Here is a 17,810-nt window from a genome sequence, read left to right as displayed (position 1 = left end):
TAAACTCACAGAAGGAAATTATTATGTATTATTATTATTATTGTTATTATGTATTGTTTTATATAGCGCCATCATATTCCACAGTGCTGTACAATGGGTAAATCAGTAACTTAATAAAGTATATATCCTCCATTATTCTCAGTAAGCACTTTATAGGTGGTATCAGCAATATGTAAAAAAAAAAAAATATATATATATATATATAAAAAATATATGTAAAAATGCTGATATGGCAACCATAATTAATATACAGTAGATGCTTTTCACAGATGAAAGATTCAGAAAGCTACTTTTTGGTCTGCATTCCTTATAATTCCCTTGCTCAAGGTATTGCATCATAGGGCAGCGATTCCCTAATTCAGTCTTCAAGGCTCCCCCCCCCCAAATGTCAAATTTTAGCATTCATCATATTTTAGATTTTCCACTAAAGCATTCATATACATATTAGCCGCCATCTTCCTGCCCTGTCACATGGTGTAACCCCCCCCCCCGAGCTATCTGTGATAATAGCGTTACGGAGGGACCTGCGCGGCTGGAAACAATCTCTAGCGCTAGAGGCTCATGCGCCGTCCACTGCAGGAAGAGAACAGGAAGCGGCTTACAACTTCCTGCTTGGGCTGAAGGGAGGGCCCTGATGCAGCCTGCCCTGAGGGATCATGGGAAATGGGGGCGGGGTATTTGCAGAATGTCCTGGCTGTGCCTTTAGAACGTCTCATAGCTGGTGAATAATTTTGAAACAGAATAGTTAATTTATAGATGTTTTATGGGGTTAAATTATGTTTTTATCTCCCATGCGACCCCTTTAAACCCTGAGGACCAGAATTGGGAGCCGCTGCCTGTAAGATATTTGGGGCCAGGGGCCGCTTGTCTTTGTGTTGCTTAATTAACTGATTCTTGAAGATCATGCTGTTAATATGCGAACTTTGAGCAAAAACCTTCCTTCTGATCACAATTTGGGTTCAGGAAATGTGCTTTGGGTCATATCTTTAAATGTATGCACAGAACGTTCCTATACGGAGAGACAAGAAAAAGGCAGAACAAAAGCTTCTGGAGTTCCGACAGATCAGTTAACCAGTTCATCTGCTCCGATTTAGGTCAAACTATTTTACGGCAGATAAGTGGAACAGCCTCCCAGCAGAAGTAGTAGAGGCTAATACAGTGGGATAGGTTCAAAAAAAAGCAATTTCTGCTTTTTAACCCTTTGTGGTTTATTCACTAACCTGGTAGTTTGCAATGAATAATTGCAATCTTTTGACCTCACACTTTAAAGGGCCAACACCAGTAAGACAAGGGCCATAGGCTGGCCCTGAATAATGTATACATTGACTAGTAAGGTATTAAACCACCAGTAGCACACGGGTCAAGATAAATTTGGGAAACGTCTTTTTTCTTTTCTCTCCGTAGTTGTCTGGTCGTCGGTTCCCATCGGGGTAAATGAATCAAATCTGTTCAGAGCTGTCATTAAATGTCATTATTTTGAGATCCAATTGCAAGGGCTGGTTATCCGTACAGTTAATGTGACTCCGATTTAAAGCTGCAAACCTTAAATACCTCTGCAGCAGCCGTTCCATAAGGTCGGATACTTCTGCTTATCTGACGATATGCCAAAAATGGAGCAAAAAAATATATACTATCAGAACGACCAATCGAAACCTCGGCGTTCATCGACAAAATGGCTTCACGATACCATGATACAGTTTCAGAACATAAAAGGTCTTATTGCCTTGGCAACCACGGAATGTTCACGCTGATTAGATCATCCCATTGGTCGCTATAGTAATAAGACCACATTTCAAAAGTCTCACCAAAAATACTTTTAAATGCATAACCCTCCTAAGTTTCCATATTCATTTATTACTTCTTTTTTTTTTTTTTAATATATATTTGTTTTTTAATTTTATTTCATTTTTTAAACCACAATTCGATAGAAAAGATATAGAAATAAAGTTATTTCTGTAGAACAAGATTAAGGAGGTGTCTCCTTGTTCATTTTGGGGCAAAGGCACTAATCTATTGAATGTGAGGTTAAAATGCCCAGCATGATTTAAGAAAAAACAAAAAAAACCCCAATGAAACAAATAGAAGATTAACGTTTTCTTGATAAGTAGTAATTAAGATTCCTGTAGCAGGAAAATTCTGGAAGCACGGCAGCAGAAACAGGGTGTTTGGCATGTATTATACGGCAGACGCCATCACTATCACTTAATAATAAATGTTATTATTATTTTTTAATATATTTTATATATTTTAAGTAAACACATTTTTATATTTTTTATAAATTTATTTTTTATATATTAAAATAGATTTAAAAGCAACAGGAACGCTATACCTCATCTTCTCCGACTGCTGTAGACTATAATTCCCATCATCCAAAGTCAGCATATAGACCTAAGACATTGTCGTCCAGGGAGTTTCAGTCCACAGGCAGCTGCTGCACCAAATAAATGTATTCATATTTATTTCATGTCTTTATCCCCCCCCCTGCCCCCCATTGCTTATAAATTCTATTGAAATTATTGTATTTGCTTTTTTTGCTGTTTTTTTTGCTGGGAAATTACCCAAATGTGTAAAAAAAAAAAAAAATTGAGGAAACAGCTTTTTAGGGAATATGTTTTTATAATCAAATATCATATGTTGTTTTTTTATTACTGTTTATTAGAATTATATGATTTTTAATATTTTGACCTATACATCTGTCTGTCTCTTTCATGGAAAAAACCCAGTTTTTAAGTTATAAATGATGTTCTACTGTGACAAAAAAACACAAAAAAGTACAGTTTTTTCACCTGAACAGGAACACTAATTAACTGGTTAATTTGCTAATTTACATGTTTACTGGATTTACTGTAAAAACTAGATTAATCATTTTTTTCATGGTTTTGTCACTTTGATGTAAAGTTTAAAATAACAAATCAGTATTTATGCCGAGCGAATGCATAGATCAAGAATAGCTCCTGCTCATTAAATGTAACGCACCATACAATGCAACGCACCATTCAATGCAACGCACCATACAATGCAACGCACCATTCAATGCAACGCACCATACAATGCAACGCACCATACAATGCAACGCACCATTCAATGCAACGCACCATACAATGCAACGCACCATTCAATGCAACGCACCATTCAATGCAACGCACCATACAATGCAACGCACCATTCAATGCAACGCACCATTCAATGCAACGCACCATTCAATGCAACGCACCATACAATGCAACGCACCATACAATGTAACGCAATACAATGTAACGCACCATACAATGTAACGCAATACAATGTAACGCACCATACAATGTAACGCAATACAATGTAACCCACAATACAATGTAACGCACCATACAATGCAACCTGCAATACAATGTAATGTACAATACCCCGGACCTGTATATACTATACATTATACAGGGGCCGGTCACTGATTTAACTATGCATTATACAGGGGCCGGCTCACTGATTTATCTATACATTATACAGGGGGCCAGCTCACTGATTTAACTATACATGATAAAGGGGCCGGCTCACTGATTTATCTATAGATTATACAGGGGGCCGACTCACTGATTTATCTATACATTATACAGGGGCCGGCTCACTGATTTAACAATACATTATACAGGGCATCTCACTGATTTATCAATACATTATACAGGGCCATTTGTAATGCACGGTGTCGGCAGAGAGATGAAGAGTTCACGTCTCCATAACACTCTCATAATAACACAAGTCACAGCAACTTTCACCAGAGCAGGAAAACAACAGAAATTTCAATCAGTTCTGTGATGGACAGAAGAATATTACTCGCTCCGCACGCAAACAGTCCTGATCTCTGATTGTGGAACAACGAGGCTGGAAACAGAATACTTTTTTATTAAAAGAGAAAATACACGTCCCCAGAAATGGCAGAATGTATGTGACACGTGTCAGCCGGGGATTGTTGTATTATTGTCTGAAATCGTTCTGCTCTTTTATAATGCGCTCATAAATTGGGCGTCAAGCCGCACGGATGAATCCTTCGCGCCGCCTCGGCCCGTGAAATTATACATTTTCATCCCGATATCAGAAAAAAGCAGCTGTTCAACTCAGCCTCGGCTTTAAAGGGGGGAAAAATGATATGTTACACGAGGCTCTCTTTTAACCCGTATTCTGTAATTTACCCGGGACGGAGCTCATTTTCTCTGGATATCTATAAAGCTGCAGGAAGGGAGCGATTTATGGACGCTGGGAAGTGTTTAATTGGTTTGGGTAGGGGCATGTTGGCCAGTTTCTAACACAAAAAAAACTCCATGCAAAAAAAAGTGATATGGTATTGAACGTCTGCAGGAGGGCGAAGGGTAAATTCCTGGGTGGCATGAGGGAACATCTGAAGATAAAAGAAAAATGATGAATGGGAGAATGGACAAAGGGATAGAAGGAGGACGGGTGACAGATTGGAGGAGTGGGAGAAAGAATGAAAAGGGATGGAAGGGGAAGAAAGAAACAGCAAGAGCTTGAGGAAGAAGAAGAAGAGTGAAAAATGCAGTGCAAATAGGATGGGGACAGAGATAAGATTCTAGGAGAGGAGAAAAAGATTGGAGGTGAGGAAGAGGACAAAAGCTTTAAAAGGGACACAGAATGCTGTAGGAATGAGAAGGAGAAAGGCTCAAAACGCTGGAAAGGTCTAACAGAAATATGGTATTAAACATCTGCAGGAGGGCAAAAAATAAATGTCTGGGTGGGATGGGGGAACATCTGAAGATAAAGGAAAAATAATGATGATTCGGAAAAAGGATAAAGGAAAAAGGCTTATGAGATGAATGACAGATCGGAGAAGGAAGTGAGAGAATGAAAAAGGGAAAAATGGGAAATTAGGTTGTAAGGTAGAAAGGAGAAAAACGATTGGAGGCGGGTGAGAGGAAAAAAGGACAGAGGAGCATAAAAGGCTGTGAGAAAAGAGAGAAAAAGACAAAGAGGGAGAAAAGTGTCGGAAACGAGGCTTAAGGATAAACACCAATGCCTTGGGCCAAACGCTATCTTATTCTTCTACTGCTTTTTTTAATCTATAATATTATTGTAAAAAAGTATTTAATTAAAACATTGATTGTGTTTTTTGAAACATTCCAGTAGCAATCCAGTAAAAATGTAACTATGTTTAACTGAGGTACCGTGTTTCTGTTCCGGGGGACAGCTGCATTCGTGACATCAGACCTGTGACATCAGCCACGTTCTAGATCCTTCACAGTGTTATTTGATAAAGAATAATGAATACTGGTGCATGTCCTGCCTTGAAATATTCTATAAAATATATATATATATATATATATATATATACAAACTATCCTATACAGATAAATTCTAGCCTTCTAGGAGGGTAAAGCAAGAATACGTGATCTATCAAGTCAATTATTCTGCGTTTTAGGAGGTTGACTAGTAAATAGATGGAGAAATATATCGGGTGATAAATACCCCGATATTTCTGCGTGTTTATGAAAAGCCCTTATGATGTATGTTACGGTAATCTGATGTAGAATAAATCAGGTGAGTAGCTGTTATCTGATGGTTTAACGGCCAGAGACTGATGTTTATGGCGTAAAAGGATTTATAGGAACCGGCAGAATTTTTACGACAGATCGCATTAACAAAACGACCATTTCTAAGCCCAAATTGTTTGTATTAGCGTCACGTCTTAAGTGCTATTGTCCTAACGTGTCTTGGGTGACGAAGGACATGCTACAGGTAGCATTGACAATAATGTTACAAGATCATATTCTATATTTCATGAGAAGAGGTCTGTGAACTAATATATAATTTTCCGGGAATGTAGTAGCAAAGGTCATTGACAATTCTAATAAAATTTCATTCGGAAGCCCAGAAAAATTATAAAAAAATGTTTTATTAAAGCCTGTTTGTCATCGAAATAGTTGTTGGTGCAAGAAAACAAGAAATGGCCTGAAAAAGTTTTCTAGCCTGAAAATGTATAGAAAAAGAGAAAAAAAAAATATATATTTTTTTATTACTCTGGGGTTTTCATGGAAATTGATGGCTGGGTGATGATGTCATAGGAGAGGTCGGCCATGTTTGTTTTTTAAGTCGGTTTCTCTTGATCTATACATTTGCCGGTAGTATGTTCCGATTACAATTTAAAGTTCAAATTTTGCGTCTGAAATTCTTGATAATGTTCGTTTTCAAAAATGTTTATCGGATATTCGCCGATGTCGTGAAATTTAATTTTTTTTTCTTGGAGAAAAAAAACCAACAACTTATGCCATTAAATGAGGTTGCCCTTTCTCCGTTGGATGACGTCTCCATGATGGTGAAGCGAAGCATTGTGGGTAGTGGGACGGTGGGATATGGGAAGGGGGGTTAAAGGGAGGCTGTTGATGTTATGGTGTTGTTGTGCAGTGGACTAATGTGACGTGGTGTATCGTAGTGACAGAGTATTGTGTCTCCATGCGTATGATGCAAAAACTCATCCATAACATAAGCTGGTTGGTGGGCCAACGGTGCAAACGACGTAATTGGCGATTAAAACCCAAGCCGCGTTGATGTCATAATTGATTTTCCTAGATATTAATGGGAATATGGCGGCCGTTCATGCGCTGAGGACTTGACTGCTTCTTTCTATTGTTGGAGAGTATATGATATGCTGTTAATACGAGGATTTTACAAATATACAAACAGAATAATTAGTATATTTTTTAAAGAAAAATGGAGGAATTAGCAGGAATGGGGATTATACTGCGTACAATTACCCCAGGCAGAAATTTATGTCCAAGGGCTATGTTGCGTTTTATAAAAAAAATATAATAATAAAAAAAAAAAATAATATGAATTATTCAAATTGCATTTAAACATACTATTGAGGAAAAGTTTTAAAAAAAAATTCTGTTGGACCAATGTAGCTTTTTTTTTTCAACACGAAGGAGGAAAAATTAAAAATCTAGACACTTCCTGATTGCGACAGGAATGCAAAAGGCTTCCCTCGGGTGTCTGAAAACCAGGAACGGAATTGCAAAGTTTAAGGCATGTTTAAAGACCTTTACATATACATTTACAAATATTTACATAGATTTTACATACTGCTAACTTAACTGATTTTGTGGCAGTAAGGCATTATTATTGCCACTAAATTAAAATTTTTCTTTATTAACAAAAAAAAATTACTTTAAAAACAAAAAATGAAAAAATTAAGTCAAAACATATATAAACACAATAAACTAATAAAATGCAATATATCCATAATCTAACATTTTTTTTCAATATTTTTTTTTAGTAGTTCTCATTAAAAATAGGAACTTTTGAGAGCCGTCATTCATATTCAGTAACATGCTCTATTATAAGACAATCTATATATCAAGAATAGTTATAAATGTGTGTTTGGCCAAGATTGGTTTGCCCATTCTTTTGTGTCCCAAATCCCTGATGCCCCTCTTTTCTAGGAGGTCAGAATGTTTGCTGGGTATGAGGGGATCGCAGGGTTCTGCAGCCCTAAAAGCCCCGATAATGTGCATAGAAACAGCAGGAAACGGCTTTATAAATTAAACGGGGTGAATAAAACCCATTCTTCATGTTTTTAAAATGCCTAATTTAGTTCCATAAATAGCCAGTAATAGGGCACATGTGAAACATTTAGCCACACCCCTAACCACACCCACTAATGTAAAAAAAACTTCCTATTGGCCAGCTGGAATTTTAGAGGAGATACATTGTAGAACACGTGTGCGCATATTCTGTCGTCGAGGGTCACAAACAAGCCAGAAATTATGTGTAGCCCTGTCCCAAAATATAGTCGTTGGGATACCCTGTGGTCCGTTTCCCGTTTAATATTCACAGCCAGGTCTGTGGCCCCGTCCAAACCACTAAAATGTCAGAGATTAGTCCTTTGTTCCATAAAATGCAGTTGTTGACATTGAACCATCTCCCGAGCCAAAGTCATCCACTTTTTCCTCCGTCCTAAAAAAAAAATATTCCAAGAAAGATAAACATTTCGTCCATCCCCGACCCTGAATATAGTAAAACTACACACAGCTTAGACTATTTTTTTTTATGGAAAAGTTTCTTCTTGAGTTTTTCCTAAATCCACCCTTTCGTCGGCGGCTGGATACGCGTCCTATTAGCTGAAGAATGTGCCTGCCATCCGCAGAATGAATTCATTAGTCTTGCTTATTCTGCAGATATTTATGACTCGGTCTCATCTGCAGAAATAACACAATGAAATAGCACTGCTGACTTTTCCACGCACGCCTCTCATTTGTCCATATTTACGCCGGCCGGCGGCTTTAATAGCTAACGGTCGGGTGTCTTTGGTCATCACGTCCGCTAATGTAAAGAGAATGACCACGAGACCAGCCATCAGCCGATTATTCGTATCACGAACTCCGCGTTTATCCAGCCGAATCCTGTCGCATTATGGTGGATTTTGATTTTTTACGCAATTTTTCGGATTTGTAAAATCCTTTGTTATTGTTCAATATTTCTTCATTTTCCCTGAAGCTTTATGAAATTTTGATAAATTCATGACAGAAATACACGTGTACGTAACAGCCGACATATAGTATGCGTAGATGAAATATTAGTTTTGACGGATATTTTTTTCCCTCCATAATGAAAAAGACGGCAAAAAGGGCCCTACTCGCTAAACATGCAGTTCTGTTTGCAAAAAAGCATGCGCAACAGAAAAATAAGGAAAAACTCAAAGATTGCACTATGCATGAAATGACCAGGGCCGGAGCCAGGAGGTACCCCAAATATATTTTATATGGCTATGTAGAGGTTAATCTACGAAAATGGGGAGAATTGCAAAAAAATTAGTGAATTATGCAGAAAGTAATATTTATTATAGAAAACGTTTGAACCAGAATAGCCAGGGATATTTCATGCACATTCCCCTCAGGATCCTCCCGTCAGCCCAAGCAGGAAGTTGTAAGCCGCTTCCTGTTCTCTCCCTGTGTCGGCCCAAGCAGGAAGTTGGAAGCCACTTCCTGTTCTATCCCTGTATCAGCCAAAGCAGGAAGTTGTAAGCCGCTTCCTGTTCTCTCCATGCGTCAGCCCAAGCAGGAAGTTGTAAGTCGCTTCCTGTTCTCTCCCTGTCAGCCCAAGCAGGAAGTTGGAAGCCGCTTCCTGTTCTCTCCCTGCTTCAGCCCAAGCAGGAAGTTGGAAGCCGCTTCCTGTTCTCTCCCTGCGTTGTTTTAGCGGATGGCGCATGAGCCTCTAGCGCTAGAGATTGTTTCCAGCCGCACAGCTCCCTCCGTAACGCTATTATCACAGATATCTCAGGGCGACGGGGAGATTTACAAAATGTGACAGGGCAGCAAGATGGCTTCTCTGTCTCGCAGCACAACAGGCAATAACAGAGGGTATTTTTTTTGTATTGATACGTTGTATATATATGTATGATAATGAATGATATGGGATTATTCAATTCCCCTTTAATTTTTAATCTAATACAGAAAAAGGCTTATTTAAATAAAGCCTAATTAAAATCACACCCTGGGAAACTTTCTTAGATGTGCCATAATAAATCCGGCCGTATCCGGCACATCTGCAGCAGTGACCCATGGGTGCCGTATACTTTATGTGAAATCTAGAACAGCTATAGTTAGCATTTGCCATACGTTATATGCCGATGCCCTGCGGTACCCAGGGAGGTTTTAATAATTACAACACTGACTGATCTTTGCAGCCCTGGAAAATGAAGAGCGGGTTGGCGCTGATCTCTGTAGCTACCTGCCGTCGGATGATTAATGGGAGACTATAGACCCACCTGAAACTCAGGTGCCAGCCGCCAGGGACCCCGAGGAAGCACGTTAAGAGCGCAAACACTATCTCATTTGCAAACCATAATTAATTTGATATTTAGATTACTTTCTGATGTTCTCCCGAAGGTACAATGAAGCCATTTTTTTTTTTTCCATGAAGTTGATGTTTTTTTGGGGATGACAATTATTCAACAAAACTTTTAACGCCGGCCAAATACTTTTGCAAGAACTTTATTTTTCATGTATGGTCAAGAAACGAGGAAGCTGGATAATGATTTCGTAGAGGAGAAAAACCCTTGACCCACCAAAACAATAAAAGTGCTTCCCCGATGGAAGGTCTCTAGTCTCGAAAATGATATTAAATATAAATTGGCCCTTTGGGGATTAAAAATGAACCTCCCTGTTGTCTGTTTTAATCACAGACTAACAGTTTTTCCAGACGCAGAATGCTCTAGGTGGATCATTCCCTTTAATCGAAACCTCCAAAAAAAGATTCCAGAAAAAATTGGGGGGGGGGGGAAATATATATAAATTTAAGCACCTGACTCCGCGGGAATATGTAAGAGCTGAATTAAAAATTCATGAGATGCAATCGGATCTTTGCAAAAGATCTATATTTGAAACCAAATAAAAAGATACAACAAAAAATCAAATATTACACAAAGTGCGCCTCCAAAAAAAATCTTAAATACATCTTTAAATTCGTCAAAACTGGACTCAAGGTCCCAAAAATTAGTCTCGTTTACATAAAGGTTTTTTAGTGTAGCGCGTCTGCTCGCTATTATCTCTTTCACGATATACAATTTTAAAGAGCAGGGGAATGACTAGGCTTGGGCTTACGCCTCTAGGACTTTGAGGACCTCCAGTTCATTTTCTGGATAAACCCAACATCTATAAACCAAAACCAACATAATATCCAGGAGTAAATATAACCCCCATTTATCGGTGTAGATTCCTTCGTAAGGTTGGTCATGGGTGACACTGAATCAAAGAATGCCGAAGACTTCAGAGCCCCTAATAATATCAGAAGGACCTTGTGGATAATCAAGATATAGAGAAGGATCACTGAATAGCCTTAATAATGATTTCGTTTATTCTGTCCGTGTTCCACGATCCATTGCTAATATACAGGGAAGAATTGAGAACCGTTCCTATGTCAGCCCTTCACAATGAATTTATTACTTCAGATGAATTAAAATCTCTTCTTCTGCAACGGTCACATTTTATTGCTTTCTGAGACCCTCAATCTTGTTGGGTATCTAAATTGGCATATTCTTACCTACTTGTTAAGGAAACTTACCTCCACCAATAGTTTCCTAAACTTGGGTAGCGTCCATTGACCATCATTAAAATTTCCATCGGCCAGCACCTTCAAACCAAGAGAAACATTTGATGCAGATTGTCCATTTTCCAGACAAATTTAGCTTCTGAGACAAATGCTAACCCTAAATATCTAGAAGCGCTGGGCTAACATTTTCTGGACCCATAAGGGCGATGTCAACCATAAATGAAATCGAAATGGATACATAAATACCGTTTCCTCGGTTGTCTGAATGGAGGGATTCACTGCTCTCCCCACCTCAAGGCATGATTTGCAAGCCTGTAACCTCTCATCGCTATTATTTATGGTTCTTCTGGGGTCTGAGAGCTGAATTGTCTTTCAGCTGCTTGAAATCCCAGTAATAGTGCTATTTATGATACTTCGCCATGGCATGAAATATTCAGAATTATTATATAATTCATTCGCATTCTTTCATTCTAATGATTATTTACGGAATGTGCACGTCAAGAACTTTGTGGAATCTTCTGGTTCCAGATCCAGCATGTTACATTTCCGAGAGACGTTCATATATATCGATTGCGGCGGGGATAGGCTACATTGTGATTTGCTTTATGTCCGTACGAGTGGAATTACATCGGTCCTGAGCTGAAACATCAGAGCACCGCGCATCCCGGCGCTTGTTAGTCACAGATCTATAAAAGCGAAGCAATTGAATGCCATAGATCAGTAAGAATCCAAAGTCTATAATCTTAGTTATGTTCCATTGCGTGTGATTCAGACTACAGAGGCAGTGTGCGGGCTTTGATTTTTGGAAGAGCCTCTTCCCTGCAGTCAAGAAGCGCATTGGATTCTTGTTAAATGCCAGTTTTTTTACCGTGGCATTACTAGAAAAGAAAAAAAGAAGAAAAAAAACTCTTATTCTTCATCCCTCTACTGCTTGTTCTTTGCTTATGCATTATAGCAAATGTGTGCGGAGCCGCGGCTTAACTCCTCGTTCATTACAAGCAGATCCTGGCAGCTGTTCTCATTAATCATTAAGTTATAGGAAGTCATTTGGGGGGGGGGTAACACCCCAATGCACCCAATGTCATATAATAAAAGCTCGGGTGATTTGAGCCCATCCAACCCTAAGTCGTTGGTCATCAGAGACCTCGCTTTGCGTCAGAAGCCAGAAGGAATTCTGTAGCCAAACCGCCAAATACTGCAGCCGCCTAAAAGTAACATTGCACTGGTTGCCCCCGGGAACCAAGATTCTAAATGATCCAAATCAGGTGTATAAAAGTTTTTTTTTCTTAATCTGATATTTTCTGAAGAGGCCGTTAAAGTCAGTGAGTATGAAACAAATGTTTCCCATTGATCAAGAAGGCTTTCATTCAGTTAGGTATAGAATAGCGGCGTATGACCTTTAAAAATTCATCTATTTGGTATATATAATAATATTATTATAATATTTTAATTAGATATTATGTGCGTTGTTATGGGTTCCTTCCCATGCTCCTATCCTTCTTACACGCTTACTATTTCTTTTCTATTAGTCTGTCGGATTAGTTCATGAAAAGTACCGAGTCCATGTTAGATCCTCAGTGTGGTTTTTTTTTCCTGCTAGGTGTTACTTATATATAATTAGAAAATGTACAAAAAAACCTGCATGACTTCTCCAAAATAGCAATTTCCACCCCAGGGTAACCTTTGGGAACATCCGTGTTCCCATTGGCTATTTCCACCCGGGGGGGAAAGCCTACTTTTAACAGTAACCTTCGTGAACGCATTGTTGTAATATTTTATCTAGTTCTACAAATGACAGATGACATCATAGTGTGGGTTGAGCCATGCATGACATCACATATTCCCCAGCGTGTGGGACACTGGAAGGTTGGTAAGCATGGAGACAGGTTATGGCAGGGCTTAAACCAGGCTGTTGGGAGAGATAATGCTTTAGAGGTACTCTATTAATAATAATAATATTAATAATAATAATAATACAAACATTTAACACAAACATGTTTGCAACTTTACTTAATAAACATTATACATAGAAGAATACGTCGGTGCGTTTAATTAAATAACCCCCCCACATACACACTGAAAATGTACTTTGGTATGAACTTATTTATAATTAATAAATATAATTAATTTTCAAAAAATACTTTGCTGTCTTTGTTTTATTAATCCGACCAGGATAAAGCGCAGTAAACTGTTTGTTTAATGAATCTTCCCCGCATAAAATAAATCCGGACATTTATTATTTAATTAAGCCACCTTGTTTAAAACCCGTTGGTCTGTGTATTCAGTTACCCATTCCGGGCGCACTTAGCAGGTTAGTGCGCTTATCTAATAAACCTGCTGCTTTTATAATTCCATAGTATATATAATTAAACAGCTTATTTTTATTTGTTTATTTCTGGAACCTAAATTACTTTTTTTATTTTTTCAGTTCACTGTTTAGGGGGTTTTGTGCCCATTTTTAACCCGGACGCTTTATGGCCGTGGCATCCTGAGTACTTTTAGCTTTAAGGCAAAAGTTGGTACCATTTATTGGACAAACACAGATGTAAAGTTATATAAACTTTCAGGAATTTATTGGTTGCTTCTTCTGATGGAATCTGAAGAATTTCACCCGGGAAACTGGATAAAGAAATATCATAATCATATATCATAATTTTTTTTTTCTAGAGATCTTTCAATTAAAAAAATATCTCAACTACCATCAATACAGAAAATAAAACTGTTACAACGGATGGGATTAACGGGAATCCCTTCAAGCTTGAAACATATATTACATGGTGTATTCATGGTATATAACATATTATATATACATACATACATATAGTCTAGAATAGAGTAGCAGATCCCAGGCGAAAAAAAATCAAAAAGTTAGCTCAAGATATCCTGTGCTGTTCTCCAATACCTTACAGAATATGTTCTATTTGTTGGAAAATTATTAGATATTAGACGCTTTGTTATAAAGAATGGTGGAGATTATGTAATTCTTTGGTAACGTACAAACCAAGCTGTCGGAAGTAACTTCCTGACTTCTTCGTGATCTGGAAACGCTTTGCTTCCAGCTTTTTAGTAAGAAATAGTAAAAGTGATGTGTTTGTCTTCATTTTTAGTGTCATGATTTTTTTTAATAGTATTGTGTTGTTATTGTTGTATTTTTGTACTGCCTGGATTCCAGTTCACCAGATATCGATGTGTTTGCGGCGGTCGTGTCCTTTTGAATATTTGGTACGGCAGGTGAGGTGTTAGAAAGACCAGAAATGGATGGCTGTCCATAGATCTGTAGTTCGAGAACTTTATGATATTCTATTTCTAGAATTCTATTGTTAAACATTCATTACGACAGTTTGTGTTCTGCTGGTTAAGGTTTGAGTCGAGGCTTGGGTCAAGGACTGGTTAGGGTTCGAGTCGAGGCTTGGGTCAAGGACTGGTTAGGGTTTGAGTCGAGGCTTGGGTCAAGGACTGGTTAGGGTTTGAGTCGAGGCTTGGGTCAAGGACTGGTTAGGGTTTGAGTCGAGGCTTGGGTCAATGACTGGTTAGGGTTTGAGTCGAGGCTTGGGTCAAGGACTGGTTAGGGTTTGCATCAAGGCCCAATTGGGTTTGAGTCAAGGACTGATTAAGGTCTGAGTCTTTACATCAGACTAGACGGGCCGAATGCGTTCAATCTGCTGGCAGATTCTATGTTCCTTTTTGGCTAGTACCTCTGCTCTTTCGTAGCCTTCTGGCTTGTCCGTGTCCTTTTTACTTGACCTGGCTAATATAGACTTGTCGATACTTTCAAGCTGGATGCTGCTTTTTTTTTTTTTTCTTTTTTAGGATCTCCAAAACCCAATCTAGCTCATCAGAGTCCACTCCGCTCTTTCTCCACTTCCTCCACCTGCCCTCCCATCTTCACCGTTAATGAACTTGCTGTATATGTGTCGTGCGCTTGGTAACCTTCGGCTTTATAAGACCTCGCATTGCTTCATGTTTTGACAGGTTTTGTGAGTTTTGACAATCCTGCCAGTGCCCAGGCGGCCATCCAGGCCATGAATGGCTTTCAGATTGGCATGAAGAGGCTGAAGGTGCAGCTGAAAAGGCCGAAGGATGCCAACCGCCCTTATTGAGACATTGCAGATGCCTCTGGAAACAAGGACTAGCACAGGTAAGCCTGAGGAGGGCGTAGTGTGTTCCAGGAGGCCTAGAAAGAGAGAGAGATAGAACGTTATAGATAAACCAGATGGAACATTCCACCGTATTCTCTGCATTCTCCATCACAATGCGGTCATACCTGGGAACTTCCCAGGACTTTTCCATTGGATCCATATATCGGTCAGGGAGGCGGAGCTTGTAAGAGAGGTAGGGCTAGCTGAGCATGGGGTGTGGCTATCCCCCTATTGTATCAGGTACTTAGCATTGAGTAGATAGGGTCTGTAGAGTGGGTGGAGTCAGATGCCACTCCTCCAGCTTGGAGAATAAAGCATCGCCTCGGGGATCAGTAGTGTCCCCTGGTGGCTTGGAGGCAAACCCAGAGCGTTTCCAGGTATGAATGCGAAGTCAAATGCTTTACGTTAATCATGTGAAAAATGACCATCTCTGATTATCGGACCGTTAGCTTTGGAGCTTTTTAAACGCAAAACTTCAAAAACGTCTAATCCTATTGTTACATTTACTGAATAAACAAATCGTGTCAGTATTATATACAATGATGTGAATAGGTAGAAACACACGTTTACTGTGTGTGCGCACGTGTGTACTGTAAAGCCGGTCTGTTATAACATTTCTATATTGGCTTACTTTGGCAAAATGTATATATTTTTTAGAGCTTCATGTTTAGGGTCCCGAATCACTGAGGACCTATTTCCTCTCCTGATTCCCCTCTCTCCTCCCCTGATGCCCCCTTTCTCCTCCCCTGATGCCCCTCTCTCCTCCCCTGATGCCCCCTTTCTCCTCCCCTGATGCCCCTCTCTCCTCCCCTGATGCCCCCTTTCTCCTCCCCTGATGCCCCTCTTTTCTAGGAGGTCAGAATGTTTGCTGGGTATGAGGGGATCGCAGGGTTCTACAGCCCTAAAAGCCCCCCCCCTCGAGCCCACCTGATAAGATATTAAGAATTTTAAACTGAAACCTTTATTTTTTATTTTTGAGCCCAGGGTGTATACACGGTATTTGGTAGATATTATCTGAGATATTAAATTGGATGACCGTTGACTTTGTGCCATTGACTTTGGCATTTAAATTTGAATGTGGCTGAGGGTCCTGGGAGTTATAATGTACAGCAGCCAGCCAGAGCGCCTGGGGGGGGGGGCGAAGGACAGCAGGAATCCCATAACGGGCCAGAGGTCTCCGAGACGCTTAAACCCCTTTCCTAACGAGCCGCGGGAATCAGGGACGGAAGAGAAACGACGTTTCTGCTTTAAGGCGACGCGGATAACGCTCGCAGAATAAAAGAAGACGATTCCGGAATCCCGCCTGCGGCGAGAGATTCGTTACACGGAGCCGTGTTACAGTTCACTTCTTTGCGGAAGACGGATGACAGATTCGCGGCCCCTAATTTGAACCTAAGCCCCTCCGTCCCAGCTTTATGCTGCCGTAACCCTGCTTACATCTGTGCTTAGTGATTACCGGCGAAACGTTTAACTTGAGCTTATTTTATTTCCACCTTTTTATCCCTGTCTCCTTTGTACTGCACTCTGGAATATGATAGCGATATATTACGCATGTTAGAAATAACTTTGCCCCAAAAAAGGAAAGTTAGAGAAAACTATGTTTAAGTGTTATGTTTCAGATCCGGTTATACAAAGATATTCTTTTTTTTTTTTTCCTTTTTTTTTGTCTATTTTATTATAAAACATATACATTTAATAATCATCCGAATCCATTGTCAATCAATGATTGTAATGAGAATCTGGAACTTTTACATATTTTGCACTTTACAATCTTCTACATTAATATTATTTATGTACCGTATTTTTCGCTCTATAAGACGCACCTGCTGATAAGACGCACCTAGATTTTAGAGGAGAAAAAAAAGGAAAAAATATTTTGAGCTAAAAAATGGGCTAAAATATTTATTACAATAACTGAATAAGCTATGAACACAGTAAGACACACGCAGTAAGACACACACAGACACAGTAAGACACACACAGACACAGTAAGACACACACAGACACAGTAAGACACACACAGACACACACACACACACAGTAAGACACACACACACAGTAAGACACACACACACACAGTAAGACACACACACAGTAAGACACACACACACAAACACAGTAAGACACACACAGTAAGACCTCCCTCCCTAACCCCCCTTCTCAGTATCTCCCCTCTAACTCCCTAACCCCCCCTTCTCAGGATCTCCCCTCTAACTCCCTAACCCCCCCCTTCTCAGGATCTCCCCCCCCCCGCCCCGGTCACTTACCTTAAACTCCTGTGTTGGAAGCGTGAGGCGTTTGTCTCGGGTGCCGGCGCTTCACTGCTGAGCGCCGGCGTCTGACGTCATATGCCGGCGCCCAGCGTAAAGCGCCGGCACCCGAGACAAACGCTTCCAACACAGGAGTTGAAGCGCTGAGGCAGGCGGCGGTGGCGGTGGCGGCGGCTGCCGCCAGCAAAGGATTCCTGTATATCTGTCAGGCAGAGGGGCCCGAGAGTTGCCGAGCGGTTGTCTTCAGCAACCGCTCGGCACCCCTTGGGCCCCCCTGACTGGCAGAAATCCAGGACTCCTCTGCTGGCGGCCGCCGCCGCCTGCCTCAGTTGCGACCCCGGATTTATCGGCGTATAACACGCAGGTAGGG

The 17,810-nt window shown here is 39.9% G+C and overlaps 1 protein-coding gene across 1 annotated transcript in view; it reads left to right on the top strand.

The window, feature by feature from the left end:
• LOC149276682 (CUGBP Elav-like family member 4) overlaps positions 1-15,131 on the top strand; it is a gene marked incomplete at its 5' end in the record, with an annotated part of 59,758 nt that extends 44,627 nt beyond the window's left edge. The window contains one exon of the mRNA XM_089503433.1: positions 15,004-15,131. Coding sequence (XP_089359559.1) covers positions 15,004-15,131 — 128 coding nt within the window. The remainder of the gene's footprint in view (positions 1-15,003) is intronic.
• Between the last annotated feature and the right edge of the window lie 2,679 nt (positions 15,132-17,810).

Source organism: Sceloporus occidentalis, unplaced genomic scaffold (genome assembly GCF_023333645.1).
Source record: "Sceloporus occidentalis isolate IW3139 unplaced genomic scaffold, rSceOcc1.0.p SCAF_232, whole genome shotgun sequence".
Lineage (NCBI taxonomy): Eukaryota > Metazoa > Chordata > Lepidosauria > Squamata > Phrynosomatidae > Sceloporus > Sceloporus occidentalis.
Note: the sequence above shows the minus strand (reverse complement) of the source record. Positions and strands in the feature narration are given on the sequence as shown.